The sequence below is a fragment of the Perissodus microlepis genome, chromosome 23, assembly GCF_051167445.1.
Source record: "Perissodus microlepis isolate ML-2025 ecotype Zambia chromosome 23, ASM5116744v1, whole genome shotgun sequence".
Taxonomy (NCBI): Eukaryota; Metazoa; Chordata; class Actinopteri; order Cichliformes; family Cichlidae; genus Perissodus; species Perissodus microlepis.
This window is the reverse complement of record NC_140482.1, coordinates 37,206,908-37,228,422: the sequence shown is the minus strand read 5'-3', so window position 1 is coordinate 37,228,422 and position 21,515 is coordinate 37,206,908. Positions and strand designations below refer to the sequence as shown.

General features: G+C 39.0%; 1 protein-coding gene across 5 annotated transcripts in view; it reads left to right on the top strand.

Moving 5' to 3' along the window:
* The window catches only part of sbno2b (strawberry notch homolog 2b), a 59,735-nt gene that overhangs the window by 23,730 nt on the left and 14,490 nt on the right, over positions 1 to 21,515 (top strand). For 2 of the 5 annotated variants that reach the window (XM_084921874.1, XM_084921878.1), the window contains 10 exons: positions 16,341 to 16,514; positions 17,996 to 18,082; positions 19,056 to 19,161; positions 19,281 to 19,441; positions 19,533 to 19,666; positions 20,285 to 20,375; positions 20,505 to 20,648; positions 20,802 to 20,919; positions 21,010 to 21,115; positions 21,267 to 21,420. In XM_084921874.1, coding sequence (XP_084778000.1) covers positions 16,341 to 16,514; positions 17,996 to 18,082; positions 19,056 to 19,161; positions 19,281 to 19,441; positions 19,533 to 19,666; positions 20,285 to 20,375; positions 20,505 to 20,648; positions 20,802 to 20,919; positions 21,010 to 21,115; positions 21,267 to 21,420 — 1,275 coding nt within the window. Of the gene's footprint in view, positions 6,698 to 16,340; positions 16,515 to 17,995; positions 18,083 to 19,055; positions 19,162 to 19,280; positions 19,442 to 19,532; positions 19,667 to 20,284; positions 20,376 to 20,504; positions 20,649 to 20,801; positions 20,920 to 21,009; positions 21,116 to 21,266; positions 21,421 to 21,515 lie in introns of all 5 variants that reach the window. The other 3 variants (XM_084921877.1, XM_084921875.1, XM_084921876.1) reach the window with 3 other exon arrangements.

Genomic DNA, 21,515 nt, shown 5'->3' with positions numbered 1-21,515 from the left:
TTATTTAGCAGATGTACATGCTGACCTACAGATGGTCTCACCGGAACAGTTTTTATTTCACAAGTCTTTGGAAATCTACTGAAGAAAGGGTGGACAATTTTTCCAAAAGATGTTCCCTCATTTGCTGGATTTGTGATGATATTGGAATGGCTTCAAGAATCAGGATGAAGATAGTCTTATAAATACAGAAAGATGTATTTGTCTTGCAGTTTTGTTTTGAGTTTTTTCGTTTATTTGTTTTGTCTACCACTCTCATTTACTTGCTCATCATAGGGAAGGACCATACCTCCCACTCACCCCTTTCATCTTGCCTTTCATGTGTATTAAGTTGAGCCTTAATTTACCGTAGAGAAACCTTATTAAAGCCTGGTGTTGTCTAGACGACTGCAGCAGCACCTGCCCAATTCCTGTCAAGGCATGTCATTAATAGGAAGCTATAATTGTGTTATCCTCTCTTCTATGGTTCTATGCCTTTAGAAGTCGGCGTTTTAGTCATGCTTCAAATCATTTTACAAATATTAAGCATCTCAGAAAGTCCTGGAAGTTTTTTCAGCTACTGTGAATTATTTCAGTGCCTGTGAGACTATGCTTAACTTGGACATTCATTCAAAAATGGGAAATACTTAAACAGGGGCATTGAAGACACAGACGTCTACCCATACCCATTACTTTGCATCATTTGCATTTTTTATTTCTAAGTACTTTTGTGTCCATTCAGCCAGTACTTTATAGCTAGTATTGTATGAACAGGAGCCATTGTAATTGCACAGACCAGTGAATTTCTAATCTGAATCCATTTTGAGTTTATGAGTGTCATTATGGAACCACATTAAAACACAATATGCTATGATGATGAGTTTTAAAGAAGAGAGCCACTAACTAGAGAAGGCGTAGCTGTCAGGGCTTTCCTTAGTCCAGCATAAAGCCAAAGCAGCCACAGTGGTGGCTCAAGATAAGGGATCCTTGCTTTGCATATGCATTTTTTCTGTAACTTATTTCCTCATTATGTCCCTACGAGGCTTTACCTCTTTAAACAGTAGTTCTAATAAAAATGTAGAAAATGCAGATTGTAAAAAATAATAATGTTTTTCAATCCTGGTGCATAAAATACACTTCTGGACATGACTGTAATTAATTGGACAAACCTATCTTTAGTCAGAAGAGATGCTGGAACAGCTCCTTGCAGTAGCAAATTGACAGCATAGCCTGGCCAGTGAACAATGTATTGTCTGTAGATAAAAGCATGCATTTACATTCTATGATAAAGAAATCATAGAATAAAAAATTCAAATAACAAGTTCTCATATAGTTTTTGCTCAGATGTTTTGCATCAACCAGAAGAACTAAAAGATCTTAAATACATTTAATGAATGTGCACATTATAGGTATGTTATGACAAAGCTGCAAGGATAATTCAGAGTTTTTTGTTGTTGATATCCAGTTTCCAGACACATCATTTGTAGTCCATCATTACTAGCAGTTTCAAACGAAGCACAAGCAGACACAGAATCTACACGCAAGAGTTTCACTTCATGTTTGGCTCCAGATGTTTGAATGAGTCTAATAATTCTCTCTTTAAAAAAAGGCAAGGTTTTATTGGTTTGTAAGACTGGTGGGAGGGGTTTAAAATCAAAAGCTACACATGTCATATATTATACAAAAGAAAGTTACGTGTCATGCGCGTGTATTGTAGTGCTTACATGGATTGTGTGATTCATGTGGGGTTTCCCTAGTTTTCCAAATGCATGTTTTAGCCTGTCTGGATTGAGCTTTCTTCTGTAAAGTAATCATACAGGGCTGCTGAGTGTATGACACAGATGTCTAATTATCTGTAGGTACATATTTAGAAAACAGTTGTTGTGAGATTTAGTTTAGATTACCTCTTTTCACAAGCAGTAAGTAGTGGAGATTTGTTTTCATGGTGTCAAAAATATGTGATGTTAAAATGCTTGCTCGTGCCTGTTTGCGGCAGCGAGATCTTTTGTGCTTATATTGTGCTTTCTCAGCTCTTCTTTCTGGTTTTAGACACTCCCTGCCATGTGAGGCATGGGGGAGAAAATGTAAGTCATGGGGTCATCATGACTAATCCGCCAACTCACACTCAGCTCACTTCATCCTCCATTTCATTCCCCCATTCCGTGGTGATCCTGCCATGTTTTTCCTGTGTCCATCCACAATCAGAAAGCAGAATTTCTTGTTTTTTCCCCCGCACTGTTGATTCATGACAATACAGAAAACATTTAGGCATATTTGACTAGGCAGGGTTTTTGATGGGATCATTTGGTTTTGTCAAGTGACTGCCGTATTTACCTCAGCAATTTCTTTGTTTCAGTTACAGCTGTAGGGTCATTAGGAAAATCTCTTTTGGTTTGCTGTCTTCCCACAATGTTACAGTTTGTTTATGCAGCTAACCAGCATATGACCAGGAAGTGTAACTCTGGATTGCTGTAATTCTGAAAACAGTTGATTATTTGTGTTCAAATCAGTAGACTTCCTGTTTATATTCCCGTTAATATTATTTTTGTATGACTTTTCTCAAAGTTACTAATAAATAAAATGGACATGTGGCCACTGTATTGTGATTAGGATAAGGTTGTTGAAACATCATAACCAGAATCCCCTAAAAGTACACAATGCACATGATAAGTAATTAGGACATATTAAATGTGAGAGATTTAAACAATGGCTGAATAAAATTACCTACACGTTATATGAACTGAAGCTTTGCCAATATGTGCTGTCTTTCCCTGGAAACTTCCCCCAGAAATAACAGTTGGCATAAAATACCTTTTCTGGGAGTTATAGTACCACCAAGAAGCTATAAACTAAAGCATTACCAAAACAGTCGGCTTGGACACAGTAAAACTGTGATAAACAGTGGAAAAACCATATTGAGGCTAACTTGTATTTACTGGGTTTTATTAACCTCAAGAATTTTAATGCCATTTTTCTTTAGTAGATTCAAACTAGCAACATATTTCCATTCTGCTGACTCTGCTCACTATAATTAGAAAAAAAAGAGAGCTGCAACTTTCACAAAAACGCAACCACGTTTTGAAAGAAAGCTATACCCTTTGTCACAGTGATACATGCATACCTACCAAGCCCAAGTTTTGTAATCTGTGGACCTTAAACACGTGAGTCTATGTGACAAAGTCACAATGACAACAAGATTTACTGGAAGACAATAAAGACAAAACTAACCACTCTGGCTAACCTCAAGGAGTGCACATCACGTCAGAAGCAGACCATACTATCATACATACTATATCCTCTATATATACAGTATACCTACTGTATGTGCACATGTACACACATTGGAGCACATTTAGGCACACTCCTGGTCTTAGTCTCTTACTACATACTCTTGTTCTGTCTCTCTGTGTAATTGCTCTCACGTTTACACTCATAATACTGCCAAGTACATTTCTAGGAAGTGTGCATTTGCATTGAGTCTTCTTAGTCTTGCTTTTTGTAGAACTGAAAATTTCTTATTGCTAAATAAGTCACACTCAAAATTCCAAACGTGAGTAAGTCTTTAGCCAGCTGTTGGCAATTACCTGTAGAAAGATCATTGTCTTTGTCTAAGGTGATATAAACACACTATATATGTAGTTGAAATGTGATAACCTCAAAATATCTATATGGGCAGGCAAAGAAAAGAGAAAAGCAAAGAGAAAGATCCTGTTTAGTCTGAGACCCAGCTGAAAAAATGTTAAGGCCCCTTGGTTCCTGAAAGGCATGCTTTTTTTTTTTAACCTGTGCAACTCTGCAGACCATGAACTGTATCATCACTAATTTTTGCACACAGGTGTAGTTTAAACCTCTCTGTTGCATTTAAGACTCTCATTTTGTAAATTAAAAAGTGTGTGCAATGCATACAGAAATACCCAGCTAATAGAATTATTTTCATTTGTTTTAAAATATTTGATTTTGGTGAATTTGAAAGTTCTCAGGGTGTTTTTGTTGTTTTTCTTGGAGGGGGGGTGGAATATGGTGTGCGGTAAGAGGACGATCTGGTTTGTCTTGACTTTCTTTTTTTCTGTGGCAAACCTGCCATGATATAAATCAGTTGGTATTTCTCGGTTACTTCCTTATAAGACACTCCAGCACAGTCATTTGACTGGCCTAGTTTCCGAAGGAGGAAGTCAAAGGTGTTAATTTAAAGGGTTGTTAATAGGTGCACTGTTTTCCGTGAGGACTGTGTGCCTTAATATTAGGTTCGGATAGTTTAACTTCTACTCTTATTTGTTTAGGAACTGAGTATTTCTTAACAAAAAATTATTATTGCAAAAGTCAAGTTTTGACTTGCACCCGTGTCTACCTTGCCAGTTAGAGATGATATCATCACAGTGAATGGAAAAATACAATTGTTGGTCCTGTTTGATAAGGGTCATCAAATGTGACAAAGGATTCAAATGATTCAAAGTCATTGAGGGCTAGAATCAAAATCAGATTTGGAAATCAAACCAGCTTTGCTTGTTTGTGGTCTCAGTTAGCCCCATTTCACGTAGCTTCACATTGCCACTTAGCTTTTGTAAAGCACTGAAAGCAGCTGTGCGCATATGACAATAAGACTATATCCTGATGTTTTGTATGTAAAGTCAGGAATGCATTCATTTGTGTATTTGAAAGGGTCAGCATAAGACTTACAGGCGACTATCGACATATTTTTGGATCATGTTATTAAACGGCACTTGTTCATATAAGTCATTTAAATGCAAAGTTGATGCACTTCACATTCACCAAGAAGACATAGCTTCTTGTAAACCTTTTATGAGCATGATATGTTTATAGGGTATGTAAACTGTTTAGCCTTATGGGTTAACATTACATCATTAAGCTGTGATACATAGAAGGCTTTGATATTGGCTTGATATTGCCACAACAGTAATATAACTGTTTCATGACTATGTACTTGATCCCGACTGCAAGAGTACAATTTGGAAACTGTAGTTATATAACCCAAACTATTAGTTAATGTCAAGTTGTCATAAAAATTACATTTTTAACTGAGTGACACTTGATGACAGCAGTGATAAACGTTTGAAATGATTCCACGTTTATGATGGTGTACTTACCTTTCAAATAAAGTGGTACTTCTTTAGGTTGTGAAGCAGAAAGGTGTGTTTAGGAGTTCTAAAGAAGTACATCAATGATTAATTTCCCCCCAGTGGCCCTCCATGTGAAACGAAACACACGCACACACCCAGACTCACATACATACACAAATTATTCAGAGGATTCCCAGTCATACAATGATGACACCATGGACAGGCGCCACTCTGTCTCTGAGAGCCTGACTCCCCTTCAATTCAGCAAAGATGGACATTACAGTACCTCTCCATGCTTGATATCATGTATTCCTGGAAGCTGGGTGTACAAATAGGCCCCCCGTGTTTCACATAAATCACATTATTTCTCTTTTTAAATACCACAATGTTTTCCTTTATGATGGACAGTTGGACAGTTAACATTGCTCTTGTTTTAGAAAAACTGGCACGTTGCTGCCTTTGATAAGCAGTCAGATTCCCAGAATATTGTTTTTTTTTGTTGTTTGCATTTTACAATGACACCCATAGTTCCAGTAAGCAGTAATAACTTTTTATGAATAGGTGTGCAGATAGGCTAATCTTTGAAAGACCCTGTGAGATTGAAAACACGCACTTTTAAAAATCTCGGCTGTTTTTTCTTTTTTTCATAAAATCTCTTTAATGGTTTTAGAAGAAGCTCTCTTGATCGAAAACTATATCCTATTCTGTGCTGTTATATCTGAAAAAAGGTATCCTGTCACACCTGACACACCCTTCCCAGAAAGCTTATTTGGCAACTTGTTGCATCTGCCTTTGTTAGCTTTTGTGTGTATTAATATTAACCTTATATTAATCAGCAGTTATTAAAAGAATAGTGACTGGCCTAAAAATGAATATTTCTAGATAAAGAGTCGCAAAAAAAGAGTATGAAGTAAGACAGCAAGCCAGACAGGGATTTGGCCTCTAAATATAATAATGATTAAATAGTGGCCGAGTCCCATTAAACATAGCAGTAAGCAGCAGGGTGTGAGGAGAGGCCAGGTCCAGAGCGCAATACTGTTTACACTACAAATGCGGTTGAGTTACACCATGTACAGTAAAATGGGCCCTACTGCCAGTAACTCTAGTCACTTACCAACAAAAGCATCATTTCCTGAAAGCTCCTCCCCTCCTCCCTCCCTCTTCTCCCCACCTCTCCCCTCCCCTCCTCCTCTGTTCTCACTCGCTCTCCAACCACCTTTTTGAGCTCAGAGGAACTAGTCCACAATCACTATGACTAAACCCCTTATGCAAATACCTGACAGTCCTGGTGAAGCAGGAAGTATGTTTTAGAGTTGCTTGTATCTCTGTTTGTGAGAGGTTGTAGGTGTGAGCTCATTGCCCACAGCAGATATGTGGTAGAGGCAGATGTGTGCTCTGAACCATAGAGGAACTGTGAAGGGGCTAGTGAGAGTCCTGTGCTGGGTGGGAGTGCACCAGCTGTAAAGTGATTACCAACACTTTGATCAACACATGGAAGAGACTGTCCAGTTCAGGGATTCAAGGTGAAGCAGGAGCGTATGTGTGTGTGTATTTTACTCCCCCAAACTGCAGCTGTTGGATCCATGTCTCTCATGCAGTTCTGGACTAAATTTTATGCTCAGCTGGGAAAACCGCTACCAAAGGTACTGTTTGCATCTTGTTGTCATATATTTTAAGTTGAATGAAGAGTGTTGATTTAAGCGCTCGCCGTTTTTATTTTCTAATGTCACGGTCAGCCCTTGAATACTATGAATAGAAAAGCCTTGTGACTAACTGTAGGCTGCTATTGTGAAGAGTTTTTATTGTCCCTGTCATGGAACTTGATAACAGTTCATTACCCAGCCATTGTTGTATTTTTAATTTCAACTTCCTTGAATTTATTTTATAAACGCTTCCTTTAAACACAGCGCTGAAGGAGACAGGCCTATGTTGTTTCTTTTATTGTAGTATAGGGTTTTTTATATGGGCTTGGCCTTCTTTGGATTTGATCTGTTTGTAAAGTAACTATATTGAGACACTTCTGACAGCTGACAAATTCGCACTGTATTAAGATGTATTTTAAAAACTTCTTAAATTAGTTTGTAGTAACGCTTACAAATGCTCGTTTCCTGAACAAGATTGGGATATGTCTCTGATTATGCCCTACAAGACTGAAATTGGTGTAGAGCACGAATATGATTAATTCTATTGAAAGAAAGAAGGTTACCTCATCTTTGTTCATTATATCTTTAAGATTTTTGCTTCCCTATTTAACTGTCTTAGAGTAAATGATTATGAAAGATGGTCTGTTAGTTTTTAGATCAGTTTATGAATATTTTTTGCCGACAGACCAGTCTGCCAGCCAGTCATCTGCTGCACACGGCCACAAACTCTGATAAATTATTATGTGCCACACTCCACGCTGTCTACCACTAAGTGCTAGAACCTGATATCTTGTCAGGCTAAATGGCAGTGTTGCCGGTTTTGTGGATGACTATTAAATTTGGCCATTGTTGTGCTGGATTGTAAATAGACCATCATTATTTTTTGAATTATGATTCATTAGACTGCACGGTGTCAGTGAAAATGTGGCAAATATCCGTTTAATGACTTGATTGGGGCAAGGCTTGCTGAGCCCATTACCAGTGAATTTCTGATTAAGTCAGTTGACTAATCCCATGTCAGCATTTCTTCTTTCAGCAAAAATTGAAAAAGGGTCCAGTCATGAGTTCCAAGGAATTTACACATTTTAATCATATTTAAAAAGAGAAAAAAAACGTCATGCATGGATATTATCAGTGCATGAAAAAATCTTAGGCACACAGTATTTAATCAGTTTCCTAACACAAAAGTCAGCTGCACATCTGCACATTATTTGCTGTGGCCTTCCCTCCAATACACAGTGACCATTTAGAGAGTCAGAGTTTAGCATACTAAACTGTGGCCACTTGTTTGACCAAATTCAAACTTGAACGCATGGAGAAATCTGTAGTAAAAGTTTATCCAAACCTAGAACCTCTTGTTCTAGAGCTTGTTTCTTATTTAAGGTACTAATTACTGTTACATTGCAAGACTGTGAACCTGTCATTTAAGGTGCAGGGAAGCCTCTCGGTGGGCACATGTTGTCAGTTTCCTGGTATTACGTTCAACCTCAAGTGTGACCCCAGGCGTGTACTTGACGGGAAGTGAATAAACAATGATGGTGAGATTAAGTGAGTGCTTCGGGGAGTGTGTGTGTGTGTGTGTGTGTGTGTGTGTGTGTGTGTGTGTGTGTGTGTGTGTGTGTGTGGGGAGGGGGGTACTGGGTCACTGATAAAAGAAAACAAAGGTTGGTTGCAAGATGTGCAGTTTTCTTAGGCTGCAGGTTGGTGCCTCGCTTCACATGCATGCTGTCTTTTTACCGGTATGTAGCAGTGCATAAATGGGTTTGATTGAAAGCAGCATTATATCAAACAAAAATCACATTTTACTGCCAGTTATAATCGCAGTATTTTAGAGTGGTGCTAGGTGAACAGACAACTTAACCAGGGGACATTCAAGCTAATTATTTCTGGCTGGTAATGTTTCTACTACGACACAGGATACAAGATTCAAAAACTACGACAGCATACGGAAAGGAAGACAGCCGTTAGAACAACATGACTGTCAGCGTGGTAATACTAAAATGAGAAAACTTAGCACATTATTTTTTAGAGTCCTAAAACTGTGTCGCCAAAATGAAGTTAATAGTATTTTTTTATGAAACACAATTAAATAGAATAGACTAATGAACATGTATAACTGTTTTGTGATCATTCGTTCCATTCAAGAGCTTTTGCATTTCCCAGACCTTTTGCCTGTTACAGCAAGGCATAATTAAAAGTCCTCCGGTACAAACTTGAATAAAATACTATGTAATCAAACTTAATGTGAGAAACTTGTTTCAAACATATTTAGAAACTCTTTTAACTTTTTGTAAAATGCCCCACTGGGGCATGCTTATTACGAGGCTAGTTTAGGATTTATTATCAGGTTATTGTATTATAGCAGCACTGTTATATCATAGAAAGGATTCGGTTTCTTGGCATTGTGGACCTGTCTACCCTTGATCTTGTCTGTTGGCTGTTATTGTCTGAACTAACAGTAAGTAAATCAGAAATGGTTAGGCAATGGCTGAGATACTCTTTTTACATGCTTGGGAAAATTGTTAGAATACGGTGCTGGGTCAGTTTCTTTTAAATAAATAAAGGCATTTGAACAGCACTAGAAGTTTTTAATTGTTTTGGCTTCATGTAGGATGAAAATTGCTAAGGGTTTCTGTGTCCCTTACCAGATGTGTTAAGTGTGAAAGTGACATATTGGACATATTGTTTTATAGAAAGTTCTGATTTCGTTGGATAGTCAGGAGAAAAAGTGTTGCAGGTGTTCCTTGATCGGGAACAAAATCAAAGTCCGTACCTTACAGGCTCATTGTGCATAAGGTACTCAACTGACAAAAGGTGTCAAAGTGTGGGTGTGTGTCATGTACAAGACGAGAGGAAGGTTATTTGAAGTACATTTTTGATTTCATACATCTGCAGACTTCCTTTCTTCTTAAGAGAAAAACTTTTCCTAGACTATGCTTTGAATATTAGCTTAGGCTATTCTTTATAAGACCAATAATATTTTACCTTCTAAAGCAGTAACTTACCATATGCATCTAGTATATATTATTCCCCTATAACAAGTTTTAAAACAATTTTAAATCCTCTCTATTTTGAATGAGACTGTTTCAAATCAGAGGATTTACCTCTGTTGCAAGTGCTTCGTGGTATGCTGTGTTGAAATTTCTGTCATCTTGCGTCAACACTCCCCTTACATCCACTTTTCTCAGCTCTGAGCACGCAGGCCCACATAGAACACAAAAACAGACACACAGTGTGATTCTGAGTGAGTCACTTTAATGTGCTTTTTTTTCACTGGTTTTTGTTTTTTTTGTCTCACAAACATGTTCAGAATCTTGTCTTGCTTTGAGTTGGATAGTGTTGTACAAACGTTTCATTTCTTATCTATGAACCCTTACAATCAACGATGTAGCTCGCTGGTCTCATATTCGTGCTGCAGCATGACAGCAAGCCCAAGCATGTAGCCGCGATCATGACGATCTGTCTTCAGTGACCTGAATAATAAGGAGTCCCTGCAGCATATTGTGCCCCCCATAGATCCCTGATCTCAACATTATAGAGTCCGTCTTAGACAAAGAGTTAGTGGACTCTTAGATAGCTTTAATCTACAGAAGAATTGTAGAAAGATGTTTAGAAAATGTACTGAGAAGAGTAGCCTCTGTAAATACTATTGACCCCACCCCCTTTTCCCTATTTTTTTTTTCTTTGACTACAATTTGCTTTGTGTCAGCTCACCCTCATGGCACCCGTCTGTAGATGACTTCCTGTCTTCTCATTCTTATCTTTAACTACTTTGCCTTTACTTGATTTTATTGCTAGGAAAGTAATTAGTTTTTTAGATCAACTGATTTTGCTAAAATTTACCCCTTTTAGTTTCTAGTACCCAGCTCCGTGTGAACCTTAGGCTCCCCTACAGGCAGAAGAACCGTCCAGCTGGGGACACTAGACACGGCATCCTTTTATTTTCCAGAACACGTGAAAACACTAAAAAATTCCAGGCTTGTAAGTAACAAGCTGGCTTTCTTGAACCTTTAACCTTTAAAAAGGAATATAGGACAGAAATAGCTGATTACTAATCAGACTTTTCACCCTAAAATAGAAAATGTACTCACTTCTGTCAGAGAAAGTCCACTGGGTTAGGTTTTCTTTATTAGCACTGATTAATGAAATGTGGTCAAAGGTCGACTTCCACTTAGGGAGGATCCTGAGGAGAGCTCTTTGTGAGCTGCGAAGCTGCTGAACTTGTATGCATTTTGTTGACAGTGGCTGACATTTAAAAGTGTTTGAATATATTTTCTTTGGTTGGGAGGTTGTGTGACTAAAGGGTCTTATAGACCAGAACAGATGTAAAACTTTCCATGTGTACAGAAATAAAGTGGCTTTTTGACAAATTGGCTCCTTGATCAAAGCTCTGTTTCTGGTTAAGCTGATTTATGTCTGCATGTCAAAAGACAGAACCTTCTGTCCACAAATTCATTTAATGCTAAAAATCAAAGAAGCCCTTTCTCAACAGCAAGTTAATCAAAGAACTTGATTTTTTTTTTTAAAGTCAGCATCAGCCTTAAGCTGTATGGGGTCAAGGAAAAGGAAAAGCTTACAGCCGTGCTATTAAAGTCACAGTCCGGTAGATATGTCAGGGCCGTCTGACATGCAGACAGTTTGGCATAACATAATCCACAGAGAATGAGAGACACCAGTAGTGGCTTTTCAGTTACTGGCCCCAGACCCACATCTTAAGAAGGCGCACAAACATCATCAGTCAGGTTCTGTTGACTGCATGGATAAGGTCAACAGCTGACCCCAGTGAGATCAGTCTCGGGTTGTTTCAGTCAGCTGATCATAGGGGTGCTGTGGATTATATGAAAACTCTATCCCATCACTGCATCCACATAAACAGACCACACAATCTGACAGATAAGATTTCAGTACACCTACTTGGCGTGTTGACAGGGTCATGCTGGCTTACACAGTCATTTTACACTACTGACATTACCAAGAACTTGGCATTTTATTAGCTTTTACAACTATCAGTCTCCAGAGTGTGGTGTGACTCTCACACGTCTAACCCTCCCACTACTACTGTTACTAATATTGGTACACCAGTATTTTCATGATCTTAAAGCATTCTGTAGGATATTAAGACAGGGCTGAAAAGGGGCTGTGCTTAATCCAGAGACAGTTGAGCTTGAGCTACATCCATATCAATCAGTCATGTGTTGGATTATACAGACAATCTTCTTGCAGCTGAGTTTTTGCTGGAAAACAAAACTAAACATTGAAGCGATGCCCAAAGGGGCAGAGAGACAAAGTTGCCAGGGATGAGAAACAAGGGGGATGGACATTTAGAGCTTGGGATAGTGAATAAGCAGGAGATGACAGAAATGTAGGTTGTGTTTGTGAGGTTATTTGAGGTGTGCATGTGTGTTTGTGTACATGTGTGGGTGTGTAGGGTAAGTGGGAGGCCAGGGTGACTTGTTTCCTGGCCTTGGAAAATTTAGCCAAGCTGGCAGTGTGTAGGAGGGGAAAGCCCTGGGCCTGGCCTGGCTGAGGCTTCAGCGTGGCCTTGTATTGAGAGGTTATTGAGTTTAGCAGGACGTGGCCTGGGACAGTATACAGTAGCTCTTACGTTAAGGTTGTGTTTTGGTAGCGGGGTAAAGCTGTGGTACGTATTACATTACTAAATACAGATGATTAATTTTTTTCAATAAATTACTGCTTTTACTAGCTTGAAATCGGTAATAATATTTTTCCTTTTTATTGCACTATTGTCGGGATATCAACTGTTGTCAGCACTTCCCGCATGCCAAAGAAAACACCAGTGAAAAGAGACAGCTGACAACACCCTGTGTGTCACGGGAGGCATGTGGCTGTCCTTGGATAACATTAGACTTAGTAATGAAAACAACAACAAAACAGAGGAACTGACCATTCAAAACTAAACAGGAAAATAAACAAATAAAAATAGACACCTTGTGTAAAAACGGTTTACGATGTCATGACTGGAAATACTGGCAGCATCCTTTAAAATATTATTTTAATGATGTGTTTGAGAAGGGTTTGTGTCTGATAATCCTTAGTATTCCAAAAGGATGTTTTCATTTAAAAGGAAGAGAAACATTTGTAAACTGATATGCTTATAAAGCTAAGTAAAAGACAGGGCTGCTAGAGTCCTCTGTATGACACTGTATGAGTTTATCATCAGGGCTAATTATTGTCAGTTGTCAGTGTGGTCATTATATTAGTAACGGCTGCTCCTTCCTTCTGTCATGGCAACTGTAGTGTGTGTGTGTGTGTGTGTGTGTATGTGTGAAGGACAGATAAATACTTCTCCTTACCGTAATATGTTGGCTAATATTTATTCTAGCCTAAATTTTGTTTTCACATCTTACGATTATGGACTCACTGGGATTTTTTTGTAAGGGCTGGAGATTGTGTGAAACTGTTTAAGGTTACTCGTCATGCAATAAATGCATCAACTTTAGCAGATTAGGGAAATAAAGAAGCTAAGCTGCTGGTGGGCGGTTATATTTAGAAGTGTATTTTTCCAGTTCTGATTCTTAGAGCTGATAACCACCATCTTCAACCACAAACACCAACTTCTACTGCTCTGCAGGCATCTCGTGTGCTGGAAAGGCTCTTTGAGGTTGTTTTTCACTGCCATGTGCCTACATTAATCATCAACAGACAGATAACTGTTATTATCCAGATACTCAAGTACAATTTACTGCTGTGGATACATGATGTTCAGTGTTCGTGTTCATATGTGCCGGTAGCTTCCATACAAAGCTTCTCGCAGTAAGGTAATTGGGAGTCATTGTTGCAGGCATTTGGTCAAATGGATGCCTGCATGTGTTGAGGGTTTCAACTTTACTGTAAAGAGAGGATATAATACTGGCTTCACAATTCACAGCAGAGAAGAAGCTGAAGTGAAAGAGGAACATGTGAAAAGCAAAAAACAGGATGGTGGACAGATGATGTGAAAAAGCATGTGCATGGACTTTCACATGTTTCGCTGTTGTACAGACACAGTTTTTTTTACCACCTATTCCATGAAAATAAAATAAAATATGTAACTTGGCCACACAAAAACACACACACAGATATTTGTTTTATTGCGCAACAGATACAAAGAGTGCAAAGGAGAAAGTGTGAGGCAGGATTAGCAGTTATATGATTGTAAGGCTGTGAGCTGTGGAAGGAGCCAGATTACCATCAGAGCAGTTGGAATTCAAACCTTATCTCTGCTTGGCAGGGCCCACTGTTAGGAGCAGTAGATGGAGTAGCCCTGGGTATAGGCCTGCCGGGGGACAAACACTGCTGCCTCTGTTACGCTCTGCTTAACAACTCGATTAGCATGGTTCTGAGGTTGGACATGTCTGGGTTAGCACCCACCAGACTGCCGCAGTTTTCTGTGATTCCTCTGTATCATTTTGGTTGTCTTAATATAACAACACTGCAATAGCAAAGCACATAATGTTACATGGTTTTACAAGATGCAGAAAACTGAGAAGTCTCATTATAATGTGGAGCTAAGCAATAAACAGCTGGCATACAAATTAGCCATTTTTGTAGAATAAATTAAATTAGCGCTTGTTTTCTTTTCAAGCTTGATTGAATTCATGGTGATGTGCAAAATAAGAATCGTTAAGGTTTTGAGAGTTTCATAGCCCTAACCGGCTTTATGAGGAAAGCTAATATGACAGCTGTAGGTGTAACTCAGATTAGATTATATTTAGGGGGGTTTCTTTTGTGTTGTTTGTTCATCAGGTCTGTATTTGTATCTAAACTCATCTTGTAACATTTTATCAAATTTGTGGTTAAGTGTGTTGTAAGAAAGACAGGCAATACTTAATAATTTTCTGGGTGAAATACGTGTGTCTGCGCTTATGCGTGTGTTTCCGCAATTATGCCTCAGTGGAACGATGCCTCTGGTGACACTGTGTCCTTTTTCCAAGCCTTGTTGTTTATTCATTTATCCCAAGTCAGAATTGCACAGAATGGAGGGAGCAGGGAAGGGAATTAGGACACCGAATAGCATGAGGTAGAAAGTCACGTAGTTGATAGAATAGAGAAACAAACTAGCAAACGGATACGTGATATAAAAGTGATATAAAGTGACCAAGTTGCGTGTTTGGGAGTGGTAGTATAGGACACCCACTCTTATCTACAACTCTTTCTCCATACGAAAGCCAGTTGTTCCAGTCAGCTGTCCGTAGGCTAGAAGAACTTTGGAGAGTCTGATTGCAGAGCTCATGCCTGATCTTGCCCTCAGGAAGCGCACACATACACAAACATGAGGAGAAAAGGAAAGAGAAAGGAACAGGGAGGGAGCTGAAGAGCATAAAGTGAGCAGTAAACACTGATAAGCTTAGTGCACTTTACAATCCACAAACATCCACATAATAGGTTAATAAGTTGCTTTGTTTCTCTAATGTCACAAAGACAAAATACACAAATATGTATGTAAGCAAATGTAGGGGCAGAGCCACTTTTTCTCTGTTTGCTGTTTATAGTCCTTCCTGTTCACCATTCCTACGTGATGTTGTCATGTTAACACTTTGAGCTCTACGTCTAGCCCTCTGATGCTTGTGAAACATTTTCTGTTGAACTGTGAGTAATGGCTAACAGACAGCCATGACAGAAGTTCCTGCAGCTTCTCAGTATTAATCAGTACTACCAGATTGTTAGGAATGAGTCAGCAGCTCAGCTAATGATTCTGCATGATTATGGACTTTTTTTCTTACTTTTGTTCTGTAAGCATAGTATTGTTCTTCCCACAAAGCCATCTTCAGTCCTTAGAGCTTATTGTGTTTTAACAGAGATCACTTGTGGCCATATAACAATATTGGTGGTGGGGGGGTATCAACATTTGGAGAAATGTTGAAATTTTCCCAAATTTCCAAATAAGCACGTTAGTCTCTTTGGGGAAGTATTCACAGTTGCCTCGTGGTCCCCTAGTGGGGGTATGGGGAACAGTGTGTTGTGGGAATCTCCACACATTGCTCAGAGTGTATTTATACACAGACTCATTTATGGACGTCACAAAGAGATCACGAAGAGATTTCTCCTCTGTTGAGTTTCTTGTTGTCATTCAATTCCTATCTCTCCAAATACATGTTTATAAGTCTCAGGGGGCCTAGGGGTGCCTGTGAGGGGCTAGTTAAGGAACATGGCATGCTAATGGTTTGGAAACGATATGAATAGAGGCGCGACTGGAAGGCAGCCATAGCTGAAATGACAAACATACACACAAGCAGCCTTATTGTGCCTTCCCCTCACGTTCTACTTCACGTGCTCATTCTCACATCTGTGTGTAATTATATTTTGTTTGGGCTACTCGTGTTACACCCAAATAAATGTAACTTGGCTAAAATCCAGAATGAATACGGCTCCTTTATTATCCAAACATCACTCCCATTCATCCTCATGCCACACCTTTTTTCTTTTGCTGTTTGGTATTGGTGCTGTGTCTGTTACATTTTTTAAAAAAGCTTTTGTTGCGCCCCCTTTATGTTGCATAAAGCTTGATGGTGAGGGACTGTGTCTGGATGTGGGTATAAATATTGTTTCTTTATTTAGAGATCTACTGAACTCTCTGCCCTAAATTTTGTCCCGTTTTAGAGTTTACCTTTAACACCTCGTCCCGTTTTTTCTTTGCCTGCAGGACCTGCCCTGCCTTGATGACATCTCCACAAACTCTCTGTTCTCCTCTCCGACTGACTCACTGTCGGAGTATGCTGATACCCAGTCCTTCATCAATGCAGAGAACTTGGACACAGTGCCCACAATCTGGGACGTCAGCACTAGTACCACCACACCAGCACAGAGCCAGTTAGAGGTCAGTAACAAGCACTCGCTCACATGTCATTACCAGAAAAACTGGTTACCACACCTTTACCTCTTACAGATATGATATGCAACAGACTTGTTTGCCTCAGCATACGTATGTCTTCACTGGGGGAAGTTGGCATCAAATAACAAACAGTAACTAAGGGTTATATTGTCCATTGTATCCCGTAAACACTAGTGCTTTCCTGCCTCACGACTGCGTCTGCAGCCTGGCGGTGAAGTGGTTAGCACTGTCACCTCCAGTTTCCTCCCACATTCCAAAGACATCCATGTGAGGTTAATTGGTGAGTCTAAATTGGCTGGAGCTGTGGATGTGAGATAGATAAAGCGCTGTTTTAATGGGTGAATGTGGCTTGTAGTGTAAAGTACTTGGAGCATGATATAATGTTGATTTAATGTTCCACTCTAAGTTGAGATTTTCATGTTGTGGCTGTGCACAAGTCCATTCTTATGAAGTATAAGCTGTGAATTAAAAACTGATTAGCAGCAGACACAGCTCTCATATAGTAACTGTGCAGCATATCTTTTGGTGTGTATCTGCTGTCTTTCTTATCTAATATCATTATCATCTTTCTGTGCTGTTAGCACACCATTTTACCACCTACTTAGCTACCAGTACGTTTGTTAATGTGTAGTTTTTTGCGTTTAATTCATTGTACAGTGAAACCTTCAACTATGCACCGATGTGATGGTATTTAATCTCACATATTTAAGCTGTTAAACCTCTCAGCACTGGTGGAAATGACACAGTTATTTTATTCATATTGAATTCTTATTACATGTAGCAGGAGAGTCATTTGGTGCTGAGGTTGAACAATGGTCTTCCCAGTTGCTTTTACGGTTTACGCTGTTGCTGTTTGCAATGACCAGTGTCTCGTCTTTTCATTCAGGAATTATGTTTGTATCCATTAGATAAAATTTGTTGTTGTTAAACATTTGTCTTTGGTCATTACATTTTTTTAACTGTTTTCTCTCTTGTAGACAAATTAGGAGTATGCGTGCACTTTCATGCTCTCTAAATCAGTGTCCCGAGGAAAGCAACTTTGTTTTCAATAGTTGTTCCTCTAGCCTGCAGTTTCATTCCTGTTAAGCTCTCTTTGAATTAGATGGGTCCGTGGATATCTTTTTGATATGATCAGAGTACATTTATTTTCCCTGCTTTCTGAAAGCCTTTTTATTTTTTTCCTTTTCATTCTGCCCTCATTTCATTCATTATATTTCCCAGACTATATTTCCCATGCCTTTATCTTCCTTTCGTTGTTGTTGTTGTCATTGCTGGCTTTTCACTGCCAGTCAAATAAAATGCATTTTGTTTAGTGCAGCTTTAGGAGAGTGCCCCATCGCTCTCGTGCACATGCATATAGACACAAATGCACAGGCAGATTACTCTCGTCTTTCTTTGCTTTAATCCTTCTTAGGCACAGTGTTTTATTTGAGTTTGTATTTCTTTATTTTATGTTTTTTTGACAGCAGAATGGCACCAGCAGGTTTCAAGGCTTGGCAAGTTTGGAGGATATATCTGCTATTATCAGCACCCCACCTTTAGGAGGATTCCAGGTAGTCACATTAACCTCTCCAGTCTGATGTTAAAGTTAAACTCCTTGAGCTTACTCATCAGTAATCATATATGGGAATCATATATAAAATACAGATTATGTTTTAGGTCTTATTTGCAGCAGCTGCAGCAGTTCACTCAAAAAATATGCCCAAAATCCTGTCTTGAAGTAATTTGATTTCCATGTAATTCCATTGTGTTATATTAGTTCAATGTAAAACACTAAATTTAATGGAATCTGGTCCAATTAAATTTAATTGATTCGTATATGTTTAGTTAATACCCAGCATATTTTCCTTGCTGATTCATTATTTGAATAAATAAACATTTGATTTTTATATATTTCAGTTGCATTTTATTCAAAATTACTGCTTCATGTTTAGGAGGGCAATTCATTTTTTTGAGTGCATCTTTTAGATGTTTTACACTGAAAACATAACATGGCTCTCATCTGGGGGTCCCGTTGAATTTAGCAAAACTTTATAAGGTAAATTGTAATGCTCCTGCTTTTTGTGGCAAGTCTACCATCTGTATTACCACAGGTGACAAAAGCATGGCGGCATATTGTACATGCCACAAATGTACATTGCATAAAAAACAGAGATTACTTTGACAGGAAAAGAGGCATTGTAATATTCAGCTGACTGTCAAAAAGAGGTCCTCTCCATTTCCACTCTCTGTCTTTTGTTTTTTGTCTGCTTGACTACGTTTTTCAAATCTCCCAATTCAATCTCCTTTAATTGGCTTCATGCATTTTATTCACTTGTTATTTTGCTAATTTTCTGGTTAATATTCCTTCTTAAGGAACTTTTCCATTGTGCATTATCTTCATACTAACTGCTCACCTACTTCTAAATTTCAGCAGTTTTCTCTCTCCTAACTTGTCTTCACCTAAGCTGAAACAACAAAATATTATTCCCAAATGCAACGCTTGCTGTTGTGATTACATTACTGAAGTCTCTGTGGTGCTTCCAGCCTCAGACAACCCAGGCAGCAACAGAAGAGGAAGAGGAGGCCGAGGAAGAAGAAGCAGAGGAACTGGGACATGTAGACACATACGCTGAGTACAGACCTTCCAAATGTAGGCCACTTGAATGAACTTCAACATCAGTTCACCCATTAATTTGTCTGCCTTTTTTCCCCCTAATACAACATGACACTCAGTTTATGGTTAACATGTTTTTTTCCTCTTCTCTTCAGCCACTATAGGAATTTCTCATCCTGACATAGTGGTGGAAACAAACACTCTATCCAGTGTCCCTCCTCCTGACATCACATACACTCTGTCCATCCCCGAGTCAACTATTAAAAATGGTCTGCTGTCTGCTCTGCAGCTAGAGGCTATCATATACGCCTGCCAGGTATACATACCAGCACACAATACATGAAGCACTTTTAATGGCGTGACTCTGGAGGCATATTGATCATCATTCGTTCCTTATGCACCCTCAGCAACATGAGGTGATCCTCCAGAACAAGCAGAGGGCAGGCTTCCTGATCGGAGATGGGGCAGGGGTCGGAAAGGGACGCACTGTGGCAGGAATCATCCTGGAGAACTACCTTAAGGGAAGAAAAAAAGCACTATGGTAAGAGTGATAAACATGCTACAACAGATGGGCCAGTAAGAGGCCTCTCTGCATAGTCTGCCGTTTTAATTAAAGCACTCTTAGCAATTTTCAGAAAACGGAAAGACTACCTGAGTTATTTGGTGACCTTTTTTGACTTCTTCATTACACAATCACATGAACAGTTTTGGTAAAGTCATAGGGCATTTGAAATCGGCCTACGGAAAATATTTATAATGTGAGCTCGGTGTAATTTCAAAACTATATAATGGAGTTCAGAAGGTTAAACTGGAGACAGAAATTACTTTCATTTGGATTCCTACATTCAGTTTCTACCAATATTAAGACCAAACATCTCCTTTTATCAGTAAATGAGAGCTTCTAGAAAAGCAATTGCAAAGTAGGATTTGTATGAAACTAGAGAATGTTAAGAGTCACCTGTTCCATGAGGCCTCAAAAGGTTAGAGTCAAGAAAAACACTTCTGAGGGGAAAAAGGACATGACTAATGCGGGCTATGATTAAAAAATAGATAGATTTTCTGATTGGGATTTTTGTCCACCTGCATGATATATCCTGTTTATGCACAGTAGATTTACTGTATGTCAAAGTCGGCTAATTTTCCCTGTCTTTTCCCTCAGGTTCAGCATATCCAATGACCTGAAATTTGATGCAGAGAGAGATCTCAAAGACATAGATGCACCGACTATTCCTGTGCATGCTTTAAACAAGGTGAGTTCAGGTGGAATTTGTGGGTCAAACTGAGAAAATTAGAACAGTTGTTATGTGTGCATGAGCGCAATCGGTGAAGTAGAGCAAAGCACTATTGTGACTTGTTTAATGTTTGTTCTGTTCTAACAGATAAAGTACGGTGACACAGCTACCTCAGAAGGAGTCTTGTTTGCAACTTACTCTGCACTGATTGGAGAAAGCCAAGCAGGAGGGCAGCTTCGGACGAGGATCAAACAGATCCTGGATTGGTGCAAACCAGAATTTGATGGAGTTGTATCCTTTAATTTTAATGCCATATTCTTTGTCAATCTAACATAAGCTGTCCTTCGATATGTTGTTCCACATGATTTTCGGACTTAGTTTTAACAACCGCACATTCAGCAGTGGTTTTTGGTATTTTTTGTCCTTGACTTTGCATCAATATAGATTATTTTTGATGAATGCCACAAAGCCAAGAATGCCACATCTACAAAGATGGGCAAAGCCGTTCTTGACCTGCAAAGCAAGCTGCCGCATGCCAGGGTGGTGTATGCCAGTGCCACAGGTAAGCTAACACACAAATAAACATTCTCGGGCAGGAGAAAAAATACAATAGTAGACTTTAAATCATCGATTTCTGTCATGTCTGTTCCAGGTGCCTCGGAGCCAAAGAACATGATTTATATGAGCCGACTAGGAATTTGGGGTGAGGGCACACCCTTCCGAACCTTTGATGACTTCCTGCATTCCATTGAGAAGAGGTTTGTAGGATGAATTTCACTCTGAAGTTTTTATGTTTTTCAATCATGTGGATCTGTATCTTCAAATTACTGGAACATTCCTTACAGTCAGATTGTGGGAACGGCTGTTGACCAATGATTAAGTTATGTTGAATTATTTATTTGTGTACAGAGGTGTCGGGGCCATGGAGATTGTGGCCATGGACATGAAAGTGAGTGGGATGTACATTGCCAGACAGCTGAGCTTCTCCGGGGTGTCTTTCCGCATTGAAGAGATCGGGCTGGACGGTGACTTCAAAGAGGTCTATAATAAAGCTGCCAAACTGGTGAGGAAATTCAGTGACAGCGTCTGCTGTATTTATATGTTCTTATCTTATTTGAAAAAACTGACAAAAATTTAAACTGAGAATTCGCGTCTGGA